General features: G+C 39.7%; 1 protein-coding gene across 1 annotated transcript in view; it reads left to right on the top strand.

The window, feature by feature from the left end:
• Positions 1–18,696, top strand: part of Exoc4 (exocyst complex component 4) — a 734,966-nt gene extending 716,270 nt beyond the window's left edge. The window contains exon 18 of the mRNA XM_005377540.2: positions 17,143–18,696. Within this exon, the coding sequence (XP_005377597.1) occupies positions 17,143–17,380 (238 nt within the window). The 3' untranslated portion in view covers positions 17,381–18,696. The remainder of the gene's footprint in view (positions 1–17,142) is intronic.
• Positions 18,697–19,126: the final 430 nt, after the last annotated feature.

Genomic DNA, 19,126 nt, shown 5'->3' with positions numbered 1-19,126 from the left:
CTCTTAAACACTCAAGCACCCCCTCCAACTGCACTTGTGTCTATTCTGAACCCAGTGACTCCTGGGCTTTTGTGTCTCCTCATTGCTTCTGTCCCCACCTTCCTTCCAGACGCCAGCACTCTTGGATCTCTTTGTTTCTTGTTGTCACAGGAAACAGTTGCGGGGAGGAGGAGAGAATCAACCTCCCTTCCTCATCAGGGTACCCTGTGAGACCTTGGCACAGTGGCGAGGCAGCCTGCTCACGGGATGCAGGAATCTCTGCTGTCACCTCACCTACCTGGTCACCAGCTCATTTTTATTCGGATCAAAGTGGTATTTCCTCTTAGGAAATTCTATAGGCCACTTTGGTCTTTACAAATTAAAAAAAATAAAAAATCATTTCTTAAAAAAATTAAGGCTTCATTTTAAATTCACTTTATGGTCTTTGAAAAACTAGTTTTTGTGTGGTCCAGAGGTATAGGTTAGTATTAGCATTTAAATAGAGACATTAAACTTGCTCACAGGCTTTTCCCTCATAATGGTGCCCTTTCTGAGAGATGTTTTTCAGATCAGATACTTTTTCCCTTAAAAAAAAAAAAAGAAAGAAAGAAAAATGCAGATACTACATAAGTTTTTTACCATCAAAGGCACTTGTCTTGGTGTATAGACTTAGGAGAGTGGCATTGTCTAAGTATTATTCTTTTTATATGAAAAGGACCATTTTTTCTAAAAAATTGCTGTTCCCACCCTCCCCCATGCCTGATTTTTCTGCTGACTTTTACAATGTATTTTTCTTTGGTTAATCTTATCCTACAATATATCATGTCCCTACAGACATCCTCCCAAGACTCAACTCCCAATTCTAAGCTAAGAATCTATGCACGATCTTGCTGTGTCATAAAGACTCTTCTAAGTGCCAGAAGTGTCGTAAAGACTCTTCTAAGCTCACAGAACTTGAGTAGATCCTTGGAGCTTGACTGCTTTGCAAGCAGACTGACCATGGTTTGAATTCATGTCAGTCACATGAAGACCAGACCATTTTATTTGTCCACTGAATTAGGGGCATCAAACTTTTTCTTGTATGGTTGTTGGAGATTAAATGAGATAGCAGTCCTGCCCTGGGTAATTTAGATGCCACTCCCGTACATGTCGGTGAGGCCAGTTGAGTAGGGGTAATGACTGCCTTTCTTTCCTTTTCTTTTGTGGGATGAGGAAGCAGGGAGGTGTTGTATTTTTACTGAAAAATGTATATATATAATTGCACATATCTTAAGTATATAGCTTGATTACTTTTTACAAAGTGAATATACCTCCTTAACCATCACCAAGATAAAGATATTGAATATTAAAATCACCCTTGAAGCCTCCTGTAGTCACTCCGCCCACCACAGGTACTTCCTGATTTTCATTTCTGAGTGTGTTTCCCTGCACACCCACACCCGTTACACCAAGCCCTTTGCGTAGAAGGTGTTTCTCTTGTTTCCTGTGTTCTTCCTGCCAGTCTTCCCTTTCCTCTCAGCGTCAGCCTCATCTCGGTCCAGGCGAGTGTATTGCAGTAGCCCTGGGCCTGCGCTGTCCTGAGTGGGAAATACATGTGAGAGGTGAGAGTGAGAATACATTGTATTGTTCTCTGGCACCTTTTTGTCTCTCTGAGGTTGACTTTCTTGAGCTGTTAGTCTGGGGACTTGTAAGTAAACGTTCTAGAAAACTGACACAGTCTGAGTGAGGGATGCTGGGCGAGCCTGCACAAAACTAGGTCGTCCAACAGTCTGAAGCTTTCTTACCCCTCAGGCCCAACTGTACGCTGCAGCAGGAGGGGTCTTTCTGAAATGGTGCTCACCCTGTATAACTTCTTTCTAACAGGGAGCTGTCTGTTTTCAAATTCCTTCCCCACCATCAACTACAGCATGGGTCCTCAAGTGGCCGTAGGGGTGGAGATGGGGGTGAACTAAAGCTTCATGGTCCTCACCCATAGAAAACTAGAAAAATCATTACAAAAGGGTGAGTTTAAGGAGTTCCTCATACAATAAAACATTTAATATTTTTGTTCAAAGATTATTTCTTTTGAAGGAGTATTAAAATCTTTCTTATGAAATCTTATAGTAATAGAAGGTGTTTTATTTAAATAATGTAGGCAAAATGAAACTTAACACTCTTAAGACAGCCTGCTCCTTATCCCTGTCCACCCACCCATGAAAGGCCATACTCTTTTGCATGACCTACAAGTCTGCTTTCCTTCCTATCCTTTTTCCTTCCTATCTATCCCCATCTCTCATGCACCCCAGTGAGGAATAAATTATTTCCACTTGGAGGAAATATCCTCTTCTCACTTTCTCACCCAGGTCGTACTTTCCGTTTCCTGCACCTGGAGGACATTGGCCTCTCACGTTTGCCTTATCGTTAATGTGTTCTCCAGTGAGCTTTCCCTCACTGCTCGAAGAAGCGTACAACCCTTCCTGTGTGCACCCGGAGAGACTCTGTACCTTTATTATAGCCGCTGTCACATTGCTATAAAAGCATGGCTACATTCATACCAAATGGCATCACTAGAGATCAAGGACCGTTTTACTCATCTCTGCGTCCATCGAACCTGCTGTATATCACCTGGCGTGTAATTGGTGCTCAAATATTCATTGAACAACTAAGTACATTTTTTTTTTAAAAGGACTTTGAAAGGCACTGAATAACCCCTGAAAACAACAGAAAGAGACATAAGACACAGTCTTTGTCATAAAGGAGCCTGCAATCTAGGTGAAGATAATAAAGATATATTACGGTACATCCACACAGTTGCCTGTTCTGCTGCCATTAAAAAGATATGTACTGAAATGAAACCATCTCCAAAATACATTGTTAAGTAGAAAAGGCAAGATGCAGAACAGCACGTAAACACCATTTATCTTTAACTATAAAACATGTATACACACTAAAAAACCCACAATCCTTCTAATGTATTGTCAGTGTACACTGGAAACTAATAATTAGGAAATAGGGTGAGTGCCTGGAAGGCAGAGATGAGAAAAAGACTTCGCACTTTTTACTTTTTTTGTACCTTTCATTTTGCTTACTTAACAAAAATTTATATCACATATGTTATTAGCCAAATACTGTTGTAAGTGCTTTATAAATGTTAACTCATGTATTCCTCTTAATAATCCTATAGGCTAGGTATTACCAATATCTCTGTTTTACAGATGAGGAAACTGGGGGCTAGAAAGGTTAAATAACTTTCCCAAGTTTACGTATTAAGTAAGTACCCTACTCATCTTTTTATGTGATGATTTTGTAAAATTATTATTAAAATTAATAATGTTTAAAGGGATATGACTTTAAATGATATATGTTAAATAGATAACCCATACAGTAAGTGACAGAAAAGCAGTAATTGCGCAGGATATCTTCATAAAGGATAAAAGATTCAGTCAGCCTTGAAGAGGAGTTAGGCTTGGATATTTAGAGGCAAAAGTACTAAATACAGCAGACAGTGACTAGCTCAGTTTGATTTAACTGAGAGTTTGAAACAGGGAAAAGTGGAAGAAAGGGTGAAATAGGAGCTGAATCTTTTGGAAGCCTTGGATGTCAGTGCTGGGAGACTGTACTTGAACCTACCAGCACTAGTCAACACTCAGGTGTTTTTTAGCATGTCAGCTAACCCGTGGTGTAATATTATTTATCCCACTGAGTAAATGAAGACACTGAAATTCAGACATGTTAAAAAATTTCCAAGGTCATACACTTAGGTAAAAAATAGAGGACATATGTCTCATTCTCACAGAGCACGCAAGGTAGGTTGAAGAGAATTACAGATCGTTAACAAGAAATGCATCATTTCCCTCTGTTCCTTCCCTTTGCCACTGGCAACCAGTTATCCCAAACATGTTCCTCCCTGAGTTACAGCAGAATGCTCCTTGCATTTTACATGGGTCAACTATTTTATTCACAATTCCCTCCTCCCAGTGTCAGAGAATAGATACTTTTTACATTGTGCTGTCACTTAATAAAATTTACAGACTGCCCCCTCTTGTATTCATTCATTCCTTTTCATTTATTCAGCATCCACTAGGTGCCCTCTTCACGGGCCAAGGGGAACAGCCAAGAATGGCAGGAACCATCCCTTTCTCATAGAGCTTATTCGGGGATGAGGGGAGGCAGACATTTATTTATATAATAAATGCTTACATAGCCTTAATCTGTCCATCCACAGTACTTAGTCATTTAACCTTTCTAACAACCCCATTTTACTATTTTTTTTTCCCTCAGATGAAGAATACAAGGCACAGAGAGATTAATAAAGTGTCCAAAGTTGGCCACTTTGTTCTCTCCTGCATGGTGGCCCACCATCACACTATAGGGTATACTTCTTTTCTTACTCTTACTTGGCCTAAACTCACGCTGCAGAGCCTGTTTCTTTTCCTAACTTTAATAAAACTTCACTACTAAAAAAAAAAAAAAATTGCCCAAAAGCATACAAACAGTAAGAAGCAAAACTGAGATTCAAAACCCAACTACTGGCACCTGAGACTATGCTCTTAACCTGCTACTATGCTGTGTCTCTTGCTATACATATATTTAAGCATATATAATATAAAATATAAGCTGGGCATACAGGTGCATGCCTATAACCCCAGCACTTGGGAGGCTGAGGCAGGAGGATTGCCATGAGTTTGAGGTTGGCGTGGGCTACATAATGAGTTCAAGGCCAGCCTGCACTACATAGCAAGGCCCTGTCTCAATAAAAAACAAACAAACAAAATATATATATATATATATTTATATTTTATAATACATAGATTTTTTGATGAACATGAATGCTAAAAAGAGAGCCAAAGCTCAGGGGAAAAGGATAGTGTGATGAGGGTCGAACAGTATCGTTTTATGTAAGGCAATAGGGGAACCTCACTTACCCATAAGCTGCCATCTGAGAAACATCATTAGACTGATCTCTTTTACTCTTCTGTTTTCCCCCAACCCTCTGTCCTTTTAATCCCCTGTGGTGCTCTTTTCTGATCTTTCAGTTGGCTTTTGGTACAAAACAAAAAAGAACTGTGAAGCACAAAAAAGACAGAAATTACCATCACTCCTTTGTACTGTTTTTTACAGAAAGTAAGAAAATGCCCTAGTTTATAGCCCTTCCCCTCCACCCCCCCTCCCCCGTGGACTATTTTATCTACTGCTGTTCTTAAGTTCCTCCCAACTCTTGAATGTGGGTGGTTACAGTTTCTTCCAGACAAATTCACTTGGATTTCTCCAAGATGAATCTCCTTTTGATATTTGCTTCCCCTAATTTTAAATACTCTGGAATCCTTTGCATTATTTTGCTTTGTTGCTGTTCCCAGCCTTTCCCCACTTACTAACTTTTGACCTTTCCAGCACTCTCTGTATCTTCCTGCACATTAATTAAGGTATTAAGTAAGATCAGTCATAAAGCCAATGTCATTAGCATTCACTAGATGCTTTCTCCTTTGAATTTCTTGACTTGCCTTTATCATCACCCTTTGTTTTTCAGCCTATGTCCTATCAGGGGTAGCCATTCAGAATAAATTCACTTTGCTAGTTCTGTTTTTTTATAGGCACTGTATTAAATGGCTCACTGGCATGCAAATGTGTATCAGCCACAGTGGTCCTTTCTTCCACCAAATTCTCAGTGCTCCCACAGCTATCCATCACGGTGCTCCCACAGCTATCCATCACATTTGTCAGCGTCTTTGGGTCCTTAATTAAACCCTGCTGGATACTGTACATATTTTCATTAGCTTCTGCCTATTTAGCCCATTATTTTTCAAATTGACATCCATTCTGAATCACATCTCCTTGAATCTCAGTTGGCCCATTTTGTAGCTTTGGTTTATTTAGGTTTTCTCTGTTTCGTAAATAACCTCGTTTAGTTAATGCTCCCTGATCAAGTGTTTTCTGTTGGGACCTGTGATTTGCATATGCTCACACTTTTCAAGTAATCCACTGATTTTTTTTTTTTTTTTTTGAGATCATCTTCCAACCCTTTTTCTTTTGTGCTCCTTCAGTCCTACAATATTTACTATATTTTTCTAAGACAAAACTCTTTTGAGGGCCTTTGAGGGGTTTGAGGAGATTAAGCAAATGATAGCCCTGCAGCAGTAATGGGTTGCTGTGAATGATGCGTTCACCCACGGCCAGCGCCTGCCTCCACATAGTGGTGAGGTAGCACAGTCGATGGCTACAGAACTACTGTGACTGACACCAGCTGCAGTCAGTTCATTACCCTGGCCTTTTTGGCATGATGTTCTAGTGAGAGTATCTTCCTCTCAGACCTATGCAATCTAACCTATCGCTAGTGACCTTCCTCCCTATTCATTGCTAGGTCCTCAAGATCCCCATATTATAAATGCAGAAACTGGGCTGGGTATATAGTACAGTAATAGAGCACCTCTGTAGCATAGATGAGGACTTGCACTGTTCAGTCTCCTGAACAATTGATAGATGGATGGATGGGTGGGTGGATGGGTGGAGAAACCTAAATCGCATTAGCCATTCACTTCTGCATCCCATCACTAATTCTAATCATTACTTTCAGGCAAACCTTGGTTTCTTTTCCTTGTCTAGTGCCCTCCAACTCTTCTTTTTCATGTACCAAGAAATAAAGAACAGACAGGTAGACTGGCAAGCACCATCTTTGCTGCATTTTAACTTAAAACATTTCCCTTATGTCTTGAATTAATTGATTGATCGATTTCATCCTTTCTTTCCTCCTGCATTACACATCAAACCCAGGGCTTGATCCATACTGCAGAGCTACATCTCCAGCCCTTCTTATTTTTAGAGACAAGGTCTTACTAAGCCCTCAAATTTTCAGTGCTTCTGCCTCAGCCTCCCCAGTAGTTGGGATTATAGGCATGCACCACCACACCTAACTAAATTTCTTTACAGGGTGTATAAGAAGCTTCTTGAACCCAAGGACTATACATTTATGTTATATAATCATTTTAAATGTCATTGGAGCTTTCTAAACATTAATAATGATAATATTAGGTTTCCCTTTGAAGAAATACTTTGCATTATTTATTGAAAAGTTAATAATTCCATTTCATTACTTCAGACTGAAAAAACCATAGAGCCTCTGCTCAGCATATTTTAGCAGTTATTTTCCACATATCTAAGCAGAGAAATAGATATAATATACAGTGTAGAAGGCTCATGCTAGTTGGTGAACAATAGGCAGCTTTGTAGTCACCAACGTGCTTAATATTGTGTCCTTTTTATTAACCCATGATATTAGGTAAATTATTTTTAAAAATTGAAATGACTGTCAAGGGATATTTGATAAACTATTTTTTTTTACATTGAAAAGACTCTAAAGTGATATTCAGCACAGCATAGCTCTTCTTAACCCAGGCTCACCTTTTGATAATCAAAAGAGCATTTACAGAAGTATGAGACAAACACAATTATGAAAGTAAAATGAAGGGCCTAAATAAAAAATCACAGAACAAGAGAGTAATTCTATTCACTCTTTCATATTTCATTATTTGATAACATCAGAAGATGAATCCATCAGAATTGCTTTGGCAAGTGCAAACAGAAATGTGCCTGATCAATATTTATTAAAATCTTCAAAATAGGAGAAGGAGTTGAGCAGACTTCTTAATGGACTGAATAATTATTCATACAAATGGGCCTTGACCAAAGGCAGTGCTAGACCAAAGAGACACAGTTTTAATTGTAGTGAATTTAAAATGCAGATCCTGCTCTAGCCCCGTTGTAGAAAACTTAATTTAAAAAATTATCTGCTGTAGCGGAGAGCGGCACATGAATCTTTAGGTTGTTGAAGAGGAAATTTCGACCATTGATATTTATAAATTTAGAATGAATTCCAAGGGTGGGGAGAGAGCAAAGTTGCCAACTAAGGAAGCGTCGACGTTTTTTCCCATTCCAGGGATGGTGACTGCCTCAGGGAGTGAGCCATCATCTAGCAGTGAGGGAGACATCATACATGAAGTTCATTGTTTTTGAGGAGTATTTTCTGATAAGAAATAAAGCCAGGGCCTGGCTGCTGCTGACCATCAAAAGTGTCAGAATATGTTCCCGAGCGGAATGAACATAGCTGTTGATAACTTAAAGTCTCTCTGGAATAAACACCTCAAGTATTGCTGAAACATGATGGTTAGGGTAACTGCGGTTTCTTTCCTTTTTTTTTTTTTTTTTTTTTTTTTGGTACCAAGAATTGAACTCAGGATCTGTTGTTTGCCAGGCAGGTTCTGTGCTGCTGAGCTATATCCTCAGTCTGCCATTTCTTTTTATTCTTTAAAAAATTTTTTTGGAGGGTGGTGGGTATTGAACCCAGGATCTCTCACATTAGGCAACCACTCTATCCTGGAGCTTCACTCTCAGCCTGTTCATTTAAATATAATGCCATTGATGAAGGGTGGGGGATGTGTCACTTTCTATCAAGAAAATGTAGGTAGATGACTGATGAAAGAAACCCAAGCAAGCATCAAAGCCACAGTCTGTCAGGCCATTTCTACCTATCACATGGATTTCTGCTGCCACCATCTGAAGTGATACAGGCAACACTTCTCCAGAGACCATTCTTTACTTCTAGAGTGCTCTACCCAGGAGAGAACCTGCGCAGTCTTTTGATAAGAGGGCTAAAACGTTGTGCCATAATGTGATATTCATCTAATTCTGCCACTGTCTGAAAATTATTCAGCTTTCTCTTCTTCCTTACTTTCCTGAAATGGAAATAACATCAACCCACTTAAAATTAGAATTTTCAGGGACCAGGGATATAGCGCAGTGGCACAAGTGCCTGCCTGGCCAGCACAAGGTCCTGAGTTGATTCCTGGTATCAAAAGAAAAGAAAAAGAAAATTAGAATTTTCAATCATGTCTGGCAAAACTGTAAGCTCTTTAAAGAAGAAGACAAATAAGGGCAATAGTATTATATTTTTCAGTGAACTAATTTATTCTTGTGACACACTGGGTTACCATCCATTTTATTATTGGTCCAGGGAGTACTTCTGAGCCAAGATTAAACTTATTCAGGATGTTTCCAAATCTGCTACTCATGTATCTTGCCTACCGTTGCTTGGCAGATATCAGCATGACCTGATTCTAGTGGAAGCCCTGTGATGTTAAAGAAATAGGCAAGGAATGTTGTAAAGGTTGTAAAATCCACATATGCCAAGGTATTTTCATAGCATCTGCTGTGACCGCTCTGATTTTCACCTGGGGAGCAGATATCCAGACAGCCTACAGCAACTGCCCAAGGTTACATGGCTAGTTACAGGCAAATGAGAGACACAACTAGAATCTAAGGTTAGTTGATCTCTTGAGTATTCTCCAAATCTTTCTGCTGTAGCCACATCTTAATTACTGTATGGATTATTCAGGTGTGCCCCGTTTTTCTATTTCCCTGCTTATTACCATGTGTACCACTGAGGAAGTAGAGAAAGTAAGAGTTGAGTATTTCACCTGAAAATGGCCCTTTTTACCTCTGAGTTTCCACTGAAGTGCTTGAAATGCCCCCTAGGATGGGTTAAACGTTCCTAATCTAAAAATCGGAAATGTGACATCCTCCAAATTCCAAAAGTTTTTGAGAACCAACGTGATGCCACAAGTGGAAACTTTCACACCTGACCTCATGTGACTGGTTGCAGTCAAATTGCAGGCTCGCTAAAAATATTGTATAAATATTGGTAGATTTTTGTTAGTGTAATGAAATACCTCTGGCAAACTACTTCTGAAGACAGCAGGGTTGTTTAGTTCCCAGGTTTGGAGATTCAAAGGCATGGTTCCTGTAACAGCTCAGCTCTGGTGAGGCCTTTTTGGCTGTATTATGTCGTGGTGGGAGGTATGCAGGAATAAGAGATCACATCTTGACACTGGAAGCTTGAGAATGACACAGAGGTCAGGCCCCGGCCTTCAGAACAGCTCACTTTCCCAAAATTCACTCCAGCAAGCCAGTGTTCCCTTCTAAGAACAGCATCCTCAGTGGCCTAAGAACCTGCCATTAGGTCCCATCCCGTAAAGGCTCCACCACCTACCAAAACTGCTATCTTGGGGACCAAGCCTCCTAACACATGAACCTTTGGAGGGACCTTCAAACTGTATCCAAATCATAGGCGGGGTATGTGAAACATGAGTGAACTTTGTATTTAGACTTGGGCCCCATCCCCAAGATATTTGACTATATACTGCATATGTAAACATTCCAAAGTGGGAATTCAGAACACTCTGGTCCCAAGCATTTTGGATAAGGAATATCAACCTGTACTGGCTAAAAATAATTTTGGAAGCTACAATCATTACTGTAGTTTACTGTCAGTTTTTCTCCTCAAATTTGTATTTAAGAAGTCAGCTACAACATTTAATTCTCTTGTTGATATTAATACTACACTAGCTTTATCTCAGGAACTAGAAGAGAGTGTTTTTTAATGAGATACATTTTTACTTATTTACAAGGTACAGTAGGATAATTCAATATATGGGTAATAAGCACTTCGATATCCTCAAATATTAAGCATTTCTATATGTTGGAAATTGTCATACTCATCTAGTTATTTTTAAATATATCATAGATTGTTACTAACAATACTTAGCTTATTGTGTGTCTTGGTTACTTTTTCATTGCTGAAAGAAATACCCAGCACCTAAAGTTAAAGGAAAAAAGGTTTATTTTAGCTCACAGTTTGCAGAGGTTTCGGTTTGTAGTTGGCTGCTCCAAGGCAAAGCATCATGACAGAGGAGAAGAGTCTATGGCGGGGCAGGCAGAAAGCAGCGAGCAGCAGCCTTCCTTTCCCTCTTATCCCATCGAAGCTACAAGGCTATTGGATGGTATCAGTCACACCCATGGCAGGCCTTGCCATTATCCACATGTAGAACTATGCTAACCCAATCAGTGGATTAATATAGTTATCACACACCCTTAACTCATATTCACACACCCTAGATCCTGCCACCTCCAACAAGCCCCACGTATGAGCACACAGGCTTTGGGGGCCGTCTAGATAGAAGCCATGACACTGTGCTGTAAAATACTTGAATAAATCCCTACTATTTAACTGTGTTTTGGTGCCTCTTATTCAACTTCTTTCTGTCCTTTTTCCCTGACCCATCTCAGTGTCTAGTGTCCACTGTTCCACCTCTCCCTACTGTCAGGTTGACTTTTTAGCTTCCACAAATGAATGAAAATATGAAACATTTGTCTTCCAGTGTCTGGCTTAATATAGTGACCTCCATTCAGATCGCTGCAGGTAACAAGGTTTTATTCTTTTTAAGGCTGAATAGTTTCCCATTGTGTATACTATGTGCCACATTTTCCTTATCCATGTGTTTGTTGATGGACATTTTGGTCAGTTCCATGTCTTGACCATCATGAATACTACTGCAATAAATAGGAGAGTACAAGTACCTCTTTGATATAATAATTTCATTTCCCTTCTATATATGCCCAGTAGTGGGATTCCTGGATCATATGATAGTTCTATTTTTATTTTTTAAAGAAATCTCCATAGGGCTATACATTCCCACCAATGGAGTTTAAGAGTGCCCCTTTCAGAATAACAAGAATATTTAATTATCTCCCTCCCTCAAAGAAATGATGAATTAGAGGGGCAGCCATGTTTCAAAAAGAACAATTACCTCACCCATTAGAAGAGCAAAAAAGGTAGATAATAAAGTGAAAGAACCAAAAATCTTTTTTGTAACTCCTGAATTAAGTACTAAAATTTAAGTTTGGAACACTGAATTCCCAAGTTAAATCCCATGTTATTTAAGTATGACTACAAACTTGTGTAAGTGAATTTTGAACTGACACAATATTGGTCCATTCCATTAAATGGAAGGCAGTTTGGTTAATATGGAAATTTTGTTTAATGTGTATTTCTAAAATCATGACTACAAATGAAGTAGCTATACAAATATTCTTTGCAATTATTCTTTCCTTGCTTTTTACAATATAAAATATCTATAGCACAGTGGCTTTGTAGGCTCATTCCCTTTGAGGCCTTAGGTGAATCACTTGTACTCTGTATCTCAATTTCCTCATCTACAAAATGTGGATGAGTATAGTACCTATTTAAAAGGGTCACTTATATTGATGTACCTGAAAAGTATATGTTATTAATATTAATTAGTATGTATTATTAATATTAATATTAAAATAAGACAGATTTTGAAACACAGCATGAGACATAGCTGTATACAGTTGGTCATCCTTATGCACATGCTCTATATCCATAGATTCGGCATACATGGATTCAATCAACCAAAGATCAGAATTTAGGAACAAAAATTTCATATGTATAGAGTTTTTTATTCTTGTCACTAAAGTATAACAAATATTTGGGTTATATTTGCATTCTTTTATGTATTATAAATGTAGAGATGATTTAAAACATATGGGGGAAGTGCATAGGTACGTAAATAAATACTTGAGCCTGGGGATCCCGGAGCCGGTCCCCTACAGTGGCAAGGAATGACTACATTTAAAAGCACAGTTTCTTCTCAGGGACGAGGACTCTGAATTCCATCAAGTAGAGTCAGACAGATGGCCAAGTTTTGTCAGGGACTTTGGACAGTTCTGCACTCAAGACCTCCCTGTCAGTCACGCCCAAGACTGCAAGCACAGGAAGGAGAGCTGCAGTGGGAAGAGATGGTTTTAGTAAAGCTTTCTTCCTTCTCTTTACAAAAAGTAAACCTGAAGCTATTTGCAATAACTTGCAGAGACGCAGTGCTAACTTTTACTTTGAGCATGCCAAAGCTGGAGGTGTAGAACCCCAAGGAAACAGATACTGAACTGTCCTTGCCTTATGTTTCTATGAAAGTTTATGAGGGGCTGGGGATTGAACTCAGTGGCACAGTGCCTGCCTGGCAAGCACGAGGTCGTGAGTTCGATTCCTGGTACCAGAGGGGGGGGAAAAAAAAAAGTTTATGAAAAGCTTTTCAAGAAAGATTAGAAAAGTAATAATACTCAAAAATTTAAAAAATCAACAATTTGCATCTACATGTACAACTACGTACATTAAAATCAACAAGCAATTTGGCAGTATCGATATTCTAAACAATATACTTACCTTTCGATTAATTTTGCTTTTAGAAATCTATCCTCAGGAAAGAGGTTTTTTATAATTGGAAACAACCCGTGTCCGGTTGTGTTTTACTCTAAATATTTCAACTGTAAGAAAGAAATTGGCTAAAACACTACATCAGAGGAAAAGAACTCTAAGAAAATATTCCAAAATGTTGCATGTCTTTAGGATAGAATTATATGAGTAATCTTCTTTCCATGTAATCTTTATGTATGGCCCATATGCTCTATATGGTACCTATATTAATTTTGCAATCAAAGAAAGATAGCATATATATGTTTTTTAAATGTTCTTCCCATCTTACCATAATGCCCTTCTTACGCTTACTAGTACAAATGTTTTCAGATAGAATCAGTGGGGGAGAGAGTGGCAGTGTAATGCCATTAAAATAAAATAAGAGGGACAGGAATATAGCTCAGCAGTAATGTTTGATGCCCAGCACTGTCAGGGGAAGAGGGAGAGAAAGTCACGGGGAAGAACAGTCTGTTGATAAAGCAAACATGAGATTGATAAGAGAAAACAACCTGTTTATATCAGACGGAGTACCAGTGTGGTCACGCTGTAGACTGTGACCATAGGCCAGGCTCTATGACATTGCACCTCCACCTTCTTGCCCTCTCTGCTCATTGGGAAGCAGCTGCCCAAAAAGCACTCAGCAAAGAGTACAAGAAACCCTGGGAAGGCAGACACTCCCCACAGACTGTTCCGTCCACCAGAGTGTGTGAAACTCTTTGGTCTTTGAAACAGGATATCATCCACATCTAGCACTTGGTCTCTAAACGTTACGAGATGTGAAGAGGCTTTTCTCTGAGTCATGAGCTGGAAAATATCTAAAGCAAGTGTGTGTTCACTGATCCCATCCAGGCAGCTATGTAAAGCGCCATCTAGTATAAAAAGTGGAAGCCATGGCTGCTATTTTAATGCTGATGATAAAGACCGAAGTTTCATTTCCCTCTCTGAGTACTGATCAGTTATTTATCCCCGTGGGGTTACATGATTTCATTTCAGTGTGTCAGTGTTTATCAAGGGAGCTCATTCTAATTGCATAGTTTGGGGCATTTCCCTGTTTTCCCTTTAGGGCACCTATGGCACCCTTTCCTCACCACCCTGTCTGACTGTTGCTATGCCGATTTATGAGTTCTTGCTACTGGTTACCTTTCTGAAAGATAAATGAATTTCATTCTGCCTTTAAATATTTATGTTTCCTCATGATCAAATATATCATCATAGATAGAGGAAAATTTTTCCCTAACTATAGAAAATACACCATCAGTTACCTGTCAATTTTGTTTAATAACTCAGCTTTGCAGTTCTGGCACATTGTTCATCTGCAGCTGCTGAGAACTTTTTTCATGTCTCAGTCCACTTCAAGGTATCATTCTGGGATTTATAAAGGTTTTCATTGCACAGAGGATATTGAAACAGTGAGGACTTAAGTGGCATGGCCTTTGTCCCTTATCACGGGATGATCCAGGACTAGAAACCCAGGCATCTTTGTCTTGTTGTTTGCTCCCAGCATGGAACGACAGCCTCTGTAGAAAACCAGCCAGTATCCCTGGAAACAATTCATCTGACTTTTCAAAAGAAACCCAGTTGCATCTGGGCTGACAGGTTCAATGTTACTTCTTAAGATGAATGATGAAAACATCAACATCATAATGCAAGGAATCCCAGTTCTTTTGGTTTAATTTTAGTGAAAAACATCACAAACCATTCACTACTGCTTCTGTAGCTTTCCTGCTGCCTTAGGTCCTTGGCTCACAGAGATGAGGATGGCTCTGTAACGATTCCCCTCCCGAACAGATTGTGGCTGAGTGCCAGCTGGCTTAGATAATTCCACAAGCACCCTATCTGGGGATGGGACCTCAAAACTCTGCTCTTTTCATAAGCTGCCCAGGTAATCATAGTGAGGCGCTCTGAAATTTGAAAACCAGTAGTCTAGAAATTGCAGCTTTCAAGTCCCTTCTAGCTTAAAAAGAATCATGAGCCCTAAATTTCCATTCCATTTGGTGAATCTACTGTTGTAATGAGTACTTCTTGAGCAATTTTAAAAGTGTATATTCTTAAGAATTTGCCCTAAGGAGACAGCTCTCTCCCTCACCCGTGCACCTATGGGAAACAGAATTAAACAGTATATAGCGTCAATTCTCAAATAAAGGCCAGTCTCAGGGAGGAAGCCGTTGTGTACCAGAGAATGTGTGACACCATAGCGCAAACATGGTACATCTTCCTACAGTGTGCTTTGTTGTTGCTGTGGCTGTTATTACTGTTGCTATTGCTAGTGTTGTTGTTTGGTGGTACTGGAGATTGAACCCAGGGCCTTTGCACTGAACTATACCCCTGACCCTTTTTTTTTTATTTTGAAGCAGGGTCTCTTAAGTTGGCAAGAGTGGGCTCACACTTAGAATTCTCCTGCCTCCGCCTCCCACAGTGCTGGAACATAAAGCTTACATGGGTTTCATGCTAAATGTGAAGCATGGCAAGTACTTTTGTCAATGTTCAAGGTTACCCTTGGCCAGTGGTTCCTGACTGTCAGGTTCCAGGAGCTTAAAACGCACACTCATTTAAAACCATTATGGAAAAGTAGCCCTAAAAGGACGCTCTACACAGCAATGCTGAATAATTTACTCCTAGAAGAGATTAATGAAGTTGCCCATCTAAAATGAACACTTTCATTCCCATTACTATATAGGGAATATCACAAAAGAATATTATTTCTCACTAGACATGCTGATATATGCCTATAACCCCAGGTACGCAGGAGGCTAGCAAGTTCAAGGCTTGCCTGGGCAACTTAGCAAAACTGACTGAAAATAAAAATCTTTAAAAGGACTGAGAATGTACCTGAGTTCAATACCAGCTACAAAAAAATTCTATTTTTAATTATATGTTAATTAGAAAACAGGGTCAGCAGAGCAAGAAGTAGACCAACCATATGAAAAGACACCAAAACTTTTCTTGATCACATTCCATAGCAGCAGTAATTTATAAAATATTCTTGAAATTACAGAGCTCCTAGAATATGTTCCCAACTCAAGGATGACTTTGTTTTAGGATGTGTGTTTTTTTAAATGTACAATAGATAATAAGAAAGGGAAAGAAATTGCTCAAAGGAAGGAACAATTGGGATGAGGGAAAGACAAAAAGAAAGTATTAAGGCCATATATATATATGGATCGGTGTCATAACTGTACTGCTGCTGTCTGATTGTTGAGGGAAACAGTTAATGATTAAAAGTTGTTCTTTTTTATATTTTGACCAATTTTGCATGCTTATATCTTGTAATCTGAGCAATTTACATGACAACAACAATTTGCAGTATAACAACCATTGGTGAATTCCTACAATCCTGTCTAGTGAAACTATGTATTGTCTCTGATATTCTTTTAAATTATTATTTTCTTATTCCCTTTAATGGTTTGATCAATATTGTATTCGTACATCTGGTAATCTGAGCAACTTTGTTGAAGATAACTATGTAGTATAACAACCACTGTTAATTCCTGTCATTTGGTTTGAAACACTGTATCATTTTTAATGTCTTTGCATTGTTTTGTTTGTATTTTGCTGTTGTTCTTTTTTTTGTTCTATTTTCTTTAAATTAAAAATTTCAACATTAAAAAAAAGATATTCCTGATGAAGAAGAAACAAACCCAAGTCCCTGAGTGCAATAATACAAGATTTTACGCCAATGATACTGATAAAGCCTTAAGATCCCTTCACCCCCACAAGTTGCTTTATATTTCTATTAACACATTATTATTATATTTCTAAGAAGACTTAACCTTTATGAATCACTACCGTTCTAACTCCTTCATATATGCATATTAATCAATTTAATTATTCCAATAACCCTAAGAGATAAATACTATCGCTATGTACTTTGTGGAGGAAAAAACTATATATTTCATAAAGACTCCAATAATAAATGAATGAATGAACAAAGGAGAGACTGAATGGGACAAGACCTGACTGCCAGCTGATCAGTAAGTGTTTATGGAATAAGTCAACAAATTAACACTTAAAAAGCATATTCACCCCCACCTAGACACCACTGCTGATGACAGAGGCACTGAGCAGGTGTCTGTCTTCTTCCCTAGGCAGTACTACGAGATGCTGTACAACACGGCCGATGAGCTCCTGAACCTGGTGGTGGACCAGGGCGTGAAGTACACAGAGCTAGAATACATCCACGCCCTGACGCTGCTGCACCGAAGCCAGACGGGGGTGGGGGACCAGACCACGCAGAACACGAGGCTGCAGAGGCTCAAGGAGATCATCTGCGAGCAGGCGGCCATCAAGCAGGCCACCAAGGATAAGAAAATAACTACCGTTTAATGGGTGCGCTGCAGTAGGGTGGGGGTTGCTTTTGTTTTTTCAGGCTCGCTTTATTTGGTGTGTTATTTAGTGTCTCCCAAGGTTAGTTGTGTCTGTGCTGATGCTTTAGTGGAAAGAAAGTGTAAGGATTATTTCCTCTTCAGTTTTGGCTTTTGTTAAAAGCTCTGAAAGAAGTTTGCAGTACAGAATTTTTTGGTATAACAACTACTTCAGTCCAGTTGATTCCAAGAAGTCTGGGGCGGGCTGGGGATTTAGCTCAGCGGCAAAAAGCGCCTGCCTGGCAAGCGCAAGGTCGTGAGTTCGGTTCCCGGTACCGGAGAAAAAAAAAAAAAAAAACAAGAAGTCTGGGGCAGGGCAGGCAAGGAAGGTACATTAAGCTATTACGCTCTGAAAAGCAAATGAATGAATAACTAATATTTTATTTATTCCCAGCATACATAAAATTCCAGCTTTGAAAGCAGACTGCCAGCTAAGTTTTCGGCCGTTCTTAAAGCCACTTAATAGTCTTCTGTTACATGAACAGCAGGGTTTTTACTCTCCTGACCTCGCTGGTTTACAGTCTAATGAAATAAGTGTATGTACATTGTTTCCTGTCACTTTTGCCAAAATCACATAAATGGCTTCTCAGCTGGCTGTGGCCTTCAACAAATTTCCCTAACCAAAACAAGAACTCTTCAGAGTTAGAGGGGAAGAATGTCGTTTATCTCAACCCCTTGGGGAATTTATATGCTGCAGCTTGTACACAGGCTGTTGCTTGGTTTATTGCCTTTTTATTCTGGCTGTTTCAAAACCAAGAGCCATAAATTAGTGACAAACATGGAAGAAGGAAAGGTGATCCAACCCTCTCTGCTTAATTTCCCACTCTGGTTTCCAAGGAAATAATGGTTAGCGATCACTCAAAACCTTGTGTGCAGTAAATGATTCTGAGGTGCTTACTTACCTTCCCATGAGCATCTGAGTCTTGCTCACCTCAGAAAGTAGCCTAGGTCTGCTTAGCTGAGGGCAAGGATGATGGACAGCCGTGACGTCTCCTCTGCGGGGCCGCCAGCTCAGCCTGTTTCTGAGCTGCTTTTCTGTTGTGCGGACGCTCACTGTGTCCCTGGAGCGCTGGACCTCACCGCTGTCCCAGGCCCCAAGTCTTCTTGCTGTGCCTCATCACAGGGCACAAGAGGCAGCAGTGCATTGATCAGGAAGCGTCTTGAACACACCCGGAAAGGCGAGCAAGAAGGCCTGTGACCAGGTCTTGTACCTATTTGTAGCAACTTTGGTTCTGATGAGATAAACAGAAAATTAAAAACTGTCTTGAGAATCTTAAATGTGGCATGTTGTTTTTCTTTCTTTATTCAGCAAACATTTCCTGAGGGCCTAATATGTGCCAACTACTGCTATGCTCAGGGCAGATATACAGACAAAGAGGGTACTGCTATTATCTGAGAAGGGGACTTGACTCCAAATCCTGATGAGCATTCACTCACGGCTGAGTTAGGAATTGGGTCAGACAGTGAGGCAGCTATGCAAGGATACAGCAGGCAGCTGCAGCCCCTTCCGGGGCCTTCCAGAAGGAAGCAATGCTGCAGATTTATATGGTTCAGAGGGCTCACTGAGAAGAATTTGAGTCTGTGTAGGAGACCACCATGGAAAAACAAGTGGCTCCAAACAAGGTCCTTAGAAGTGATCTACCCAAGAGTAGATGCGGGAGGAGGAATATAAGGGGCGCGTAGAACGAACCACTTTGGTCAGGAAGCT

The sequence above is a fragment of the Chinchilla lanigera genome, unplaced genomic scaffold (genome assembly GCF_000276665.1).
Source record: "Chinchilla lanigera isolate Chin_1 unplaced genomic scaffold, ChiLan1.0 scaffold00009, whole genome shotgun sequence".
Classification (NCBI taxonomy): domain Eukaryota; kingdom Metazoa; phylum Chordata; class Mammalia; order Rodentia; family Chinchillidae; genus Chinchilla; species Chinchilla lanigera.
The sequence above is the reverse complement of the archived record's forward strand: the minus strand, read 5'-3'. Positions and strand labels throughout refer to the sequence as shown.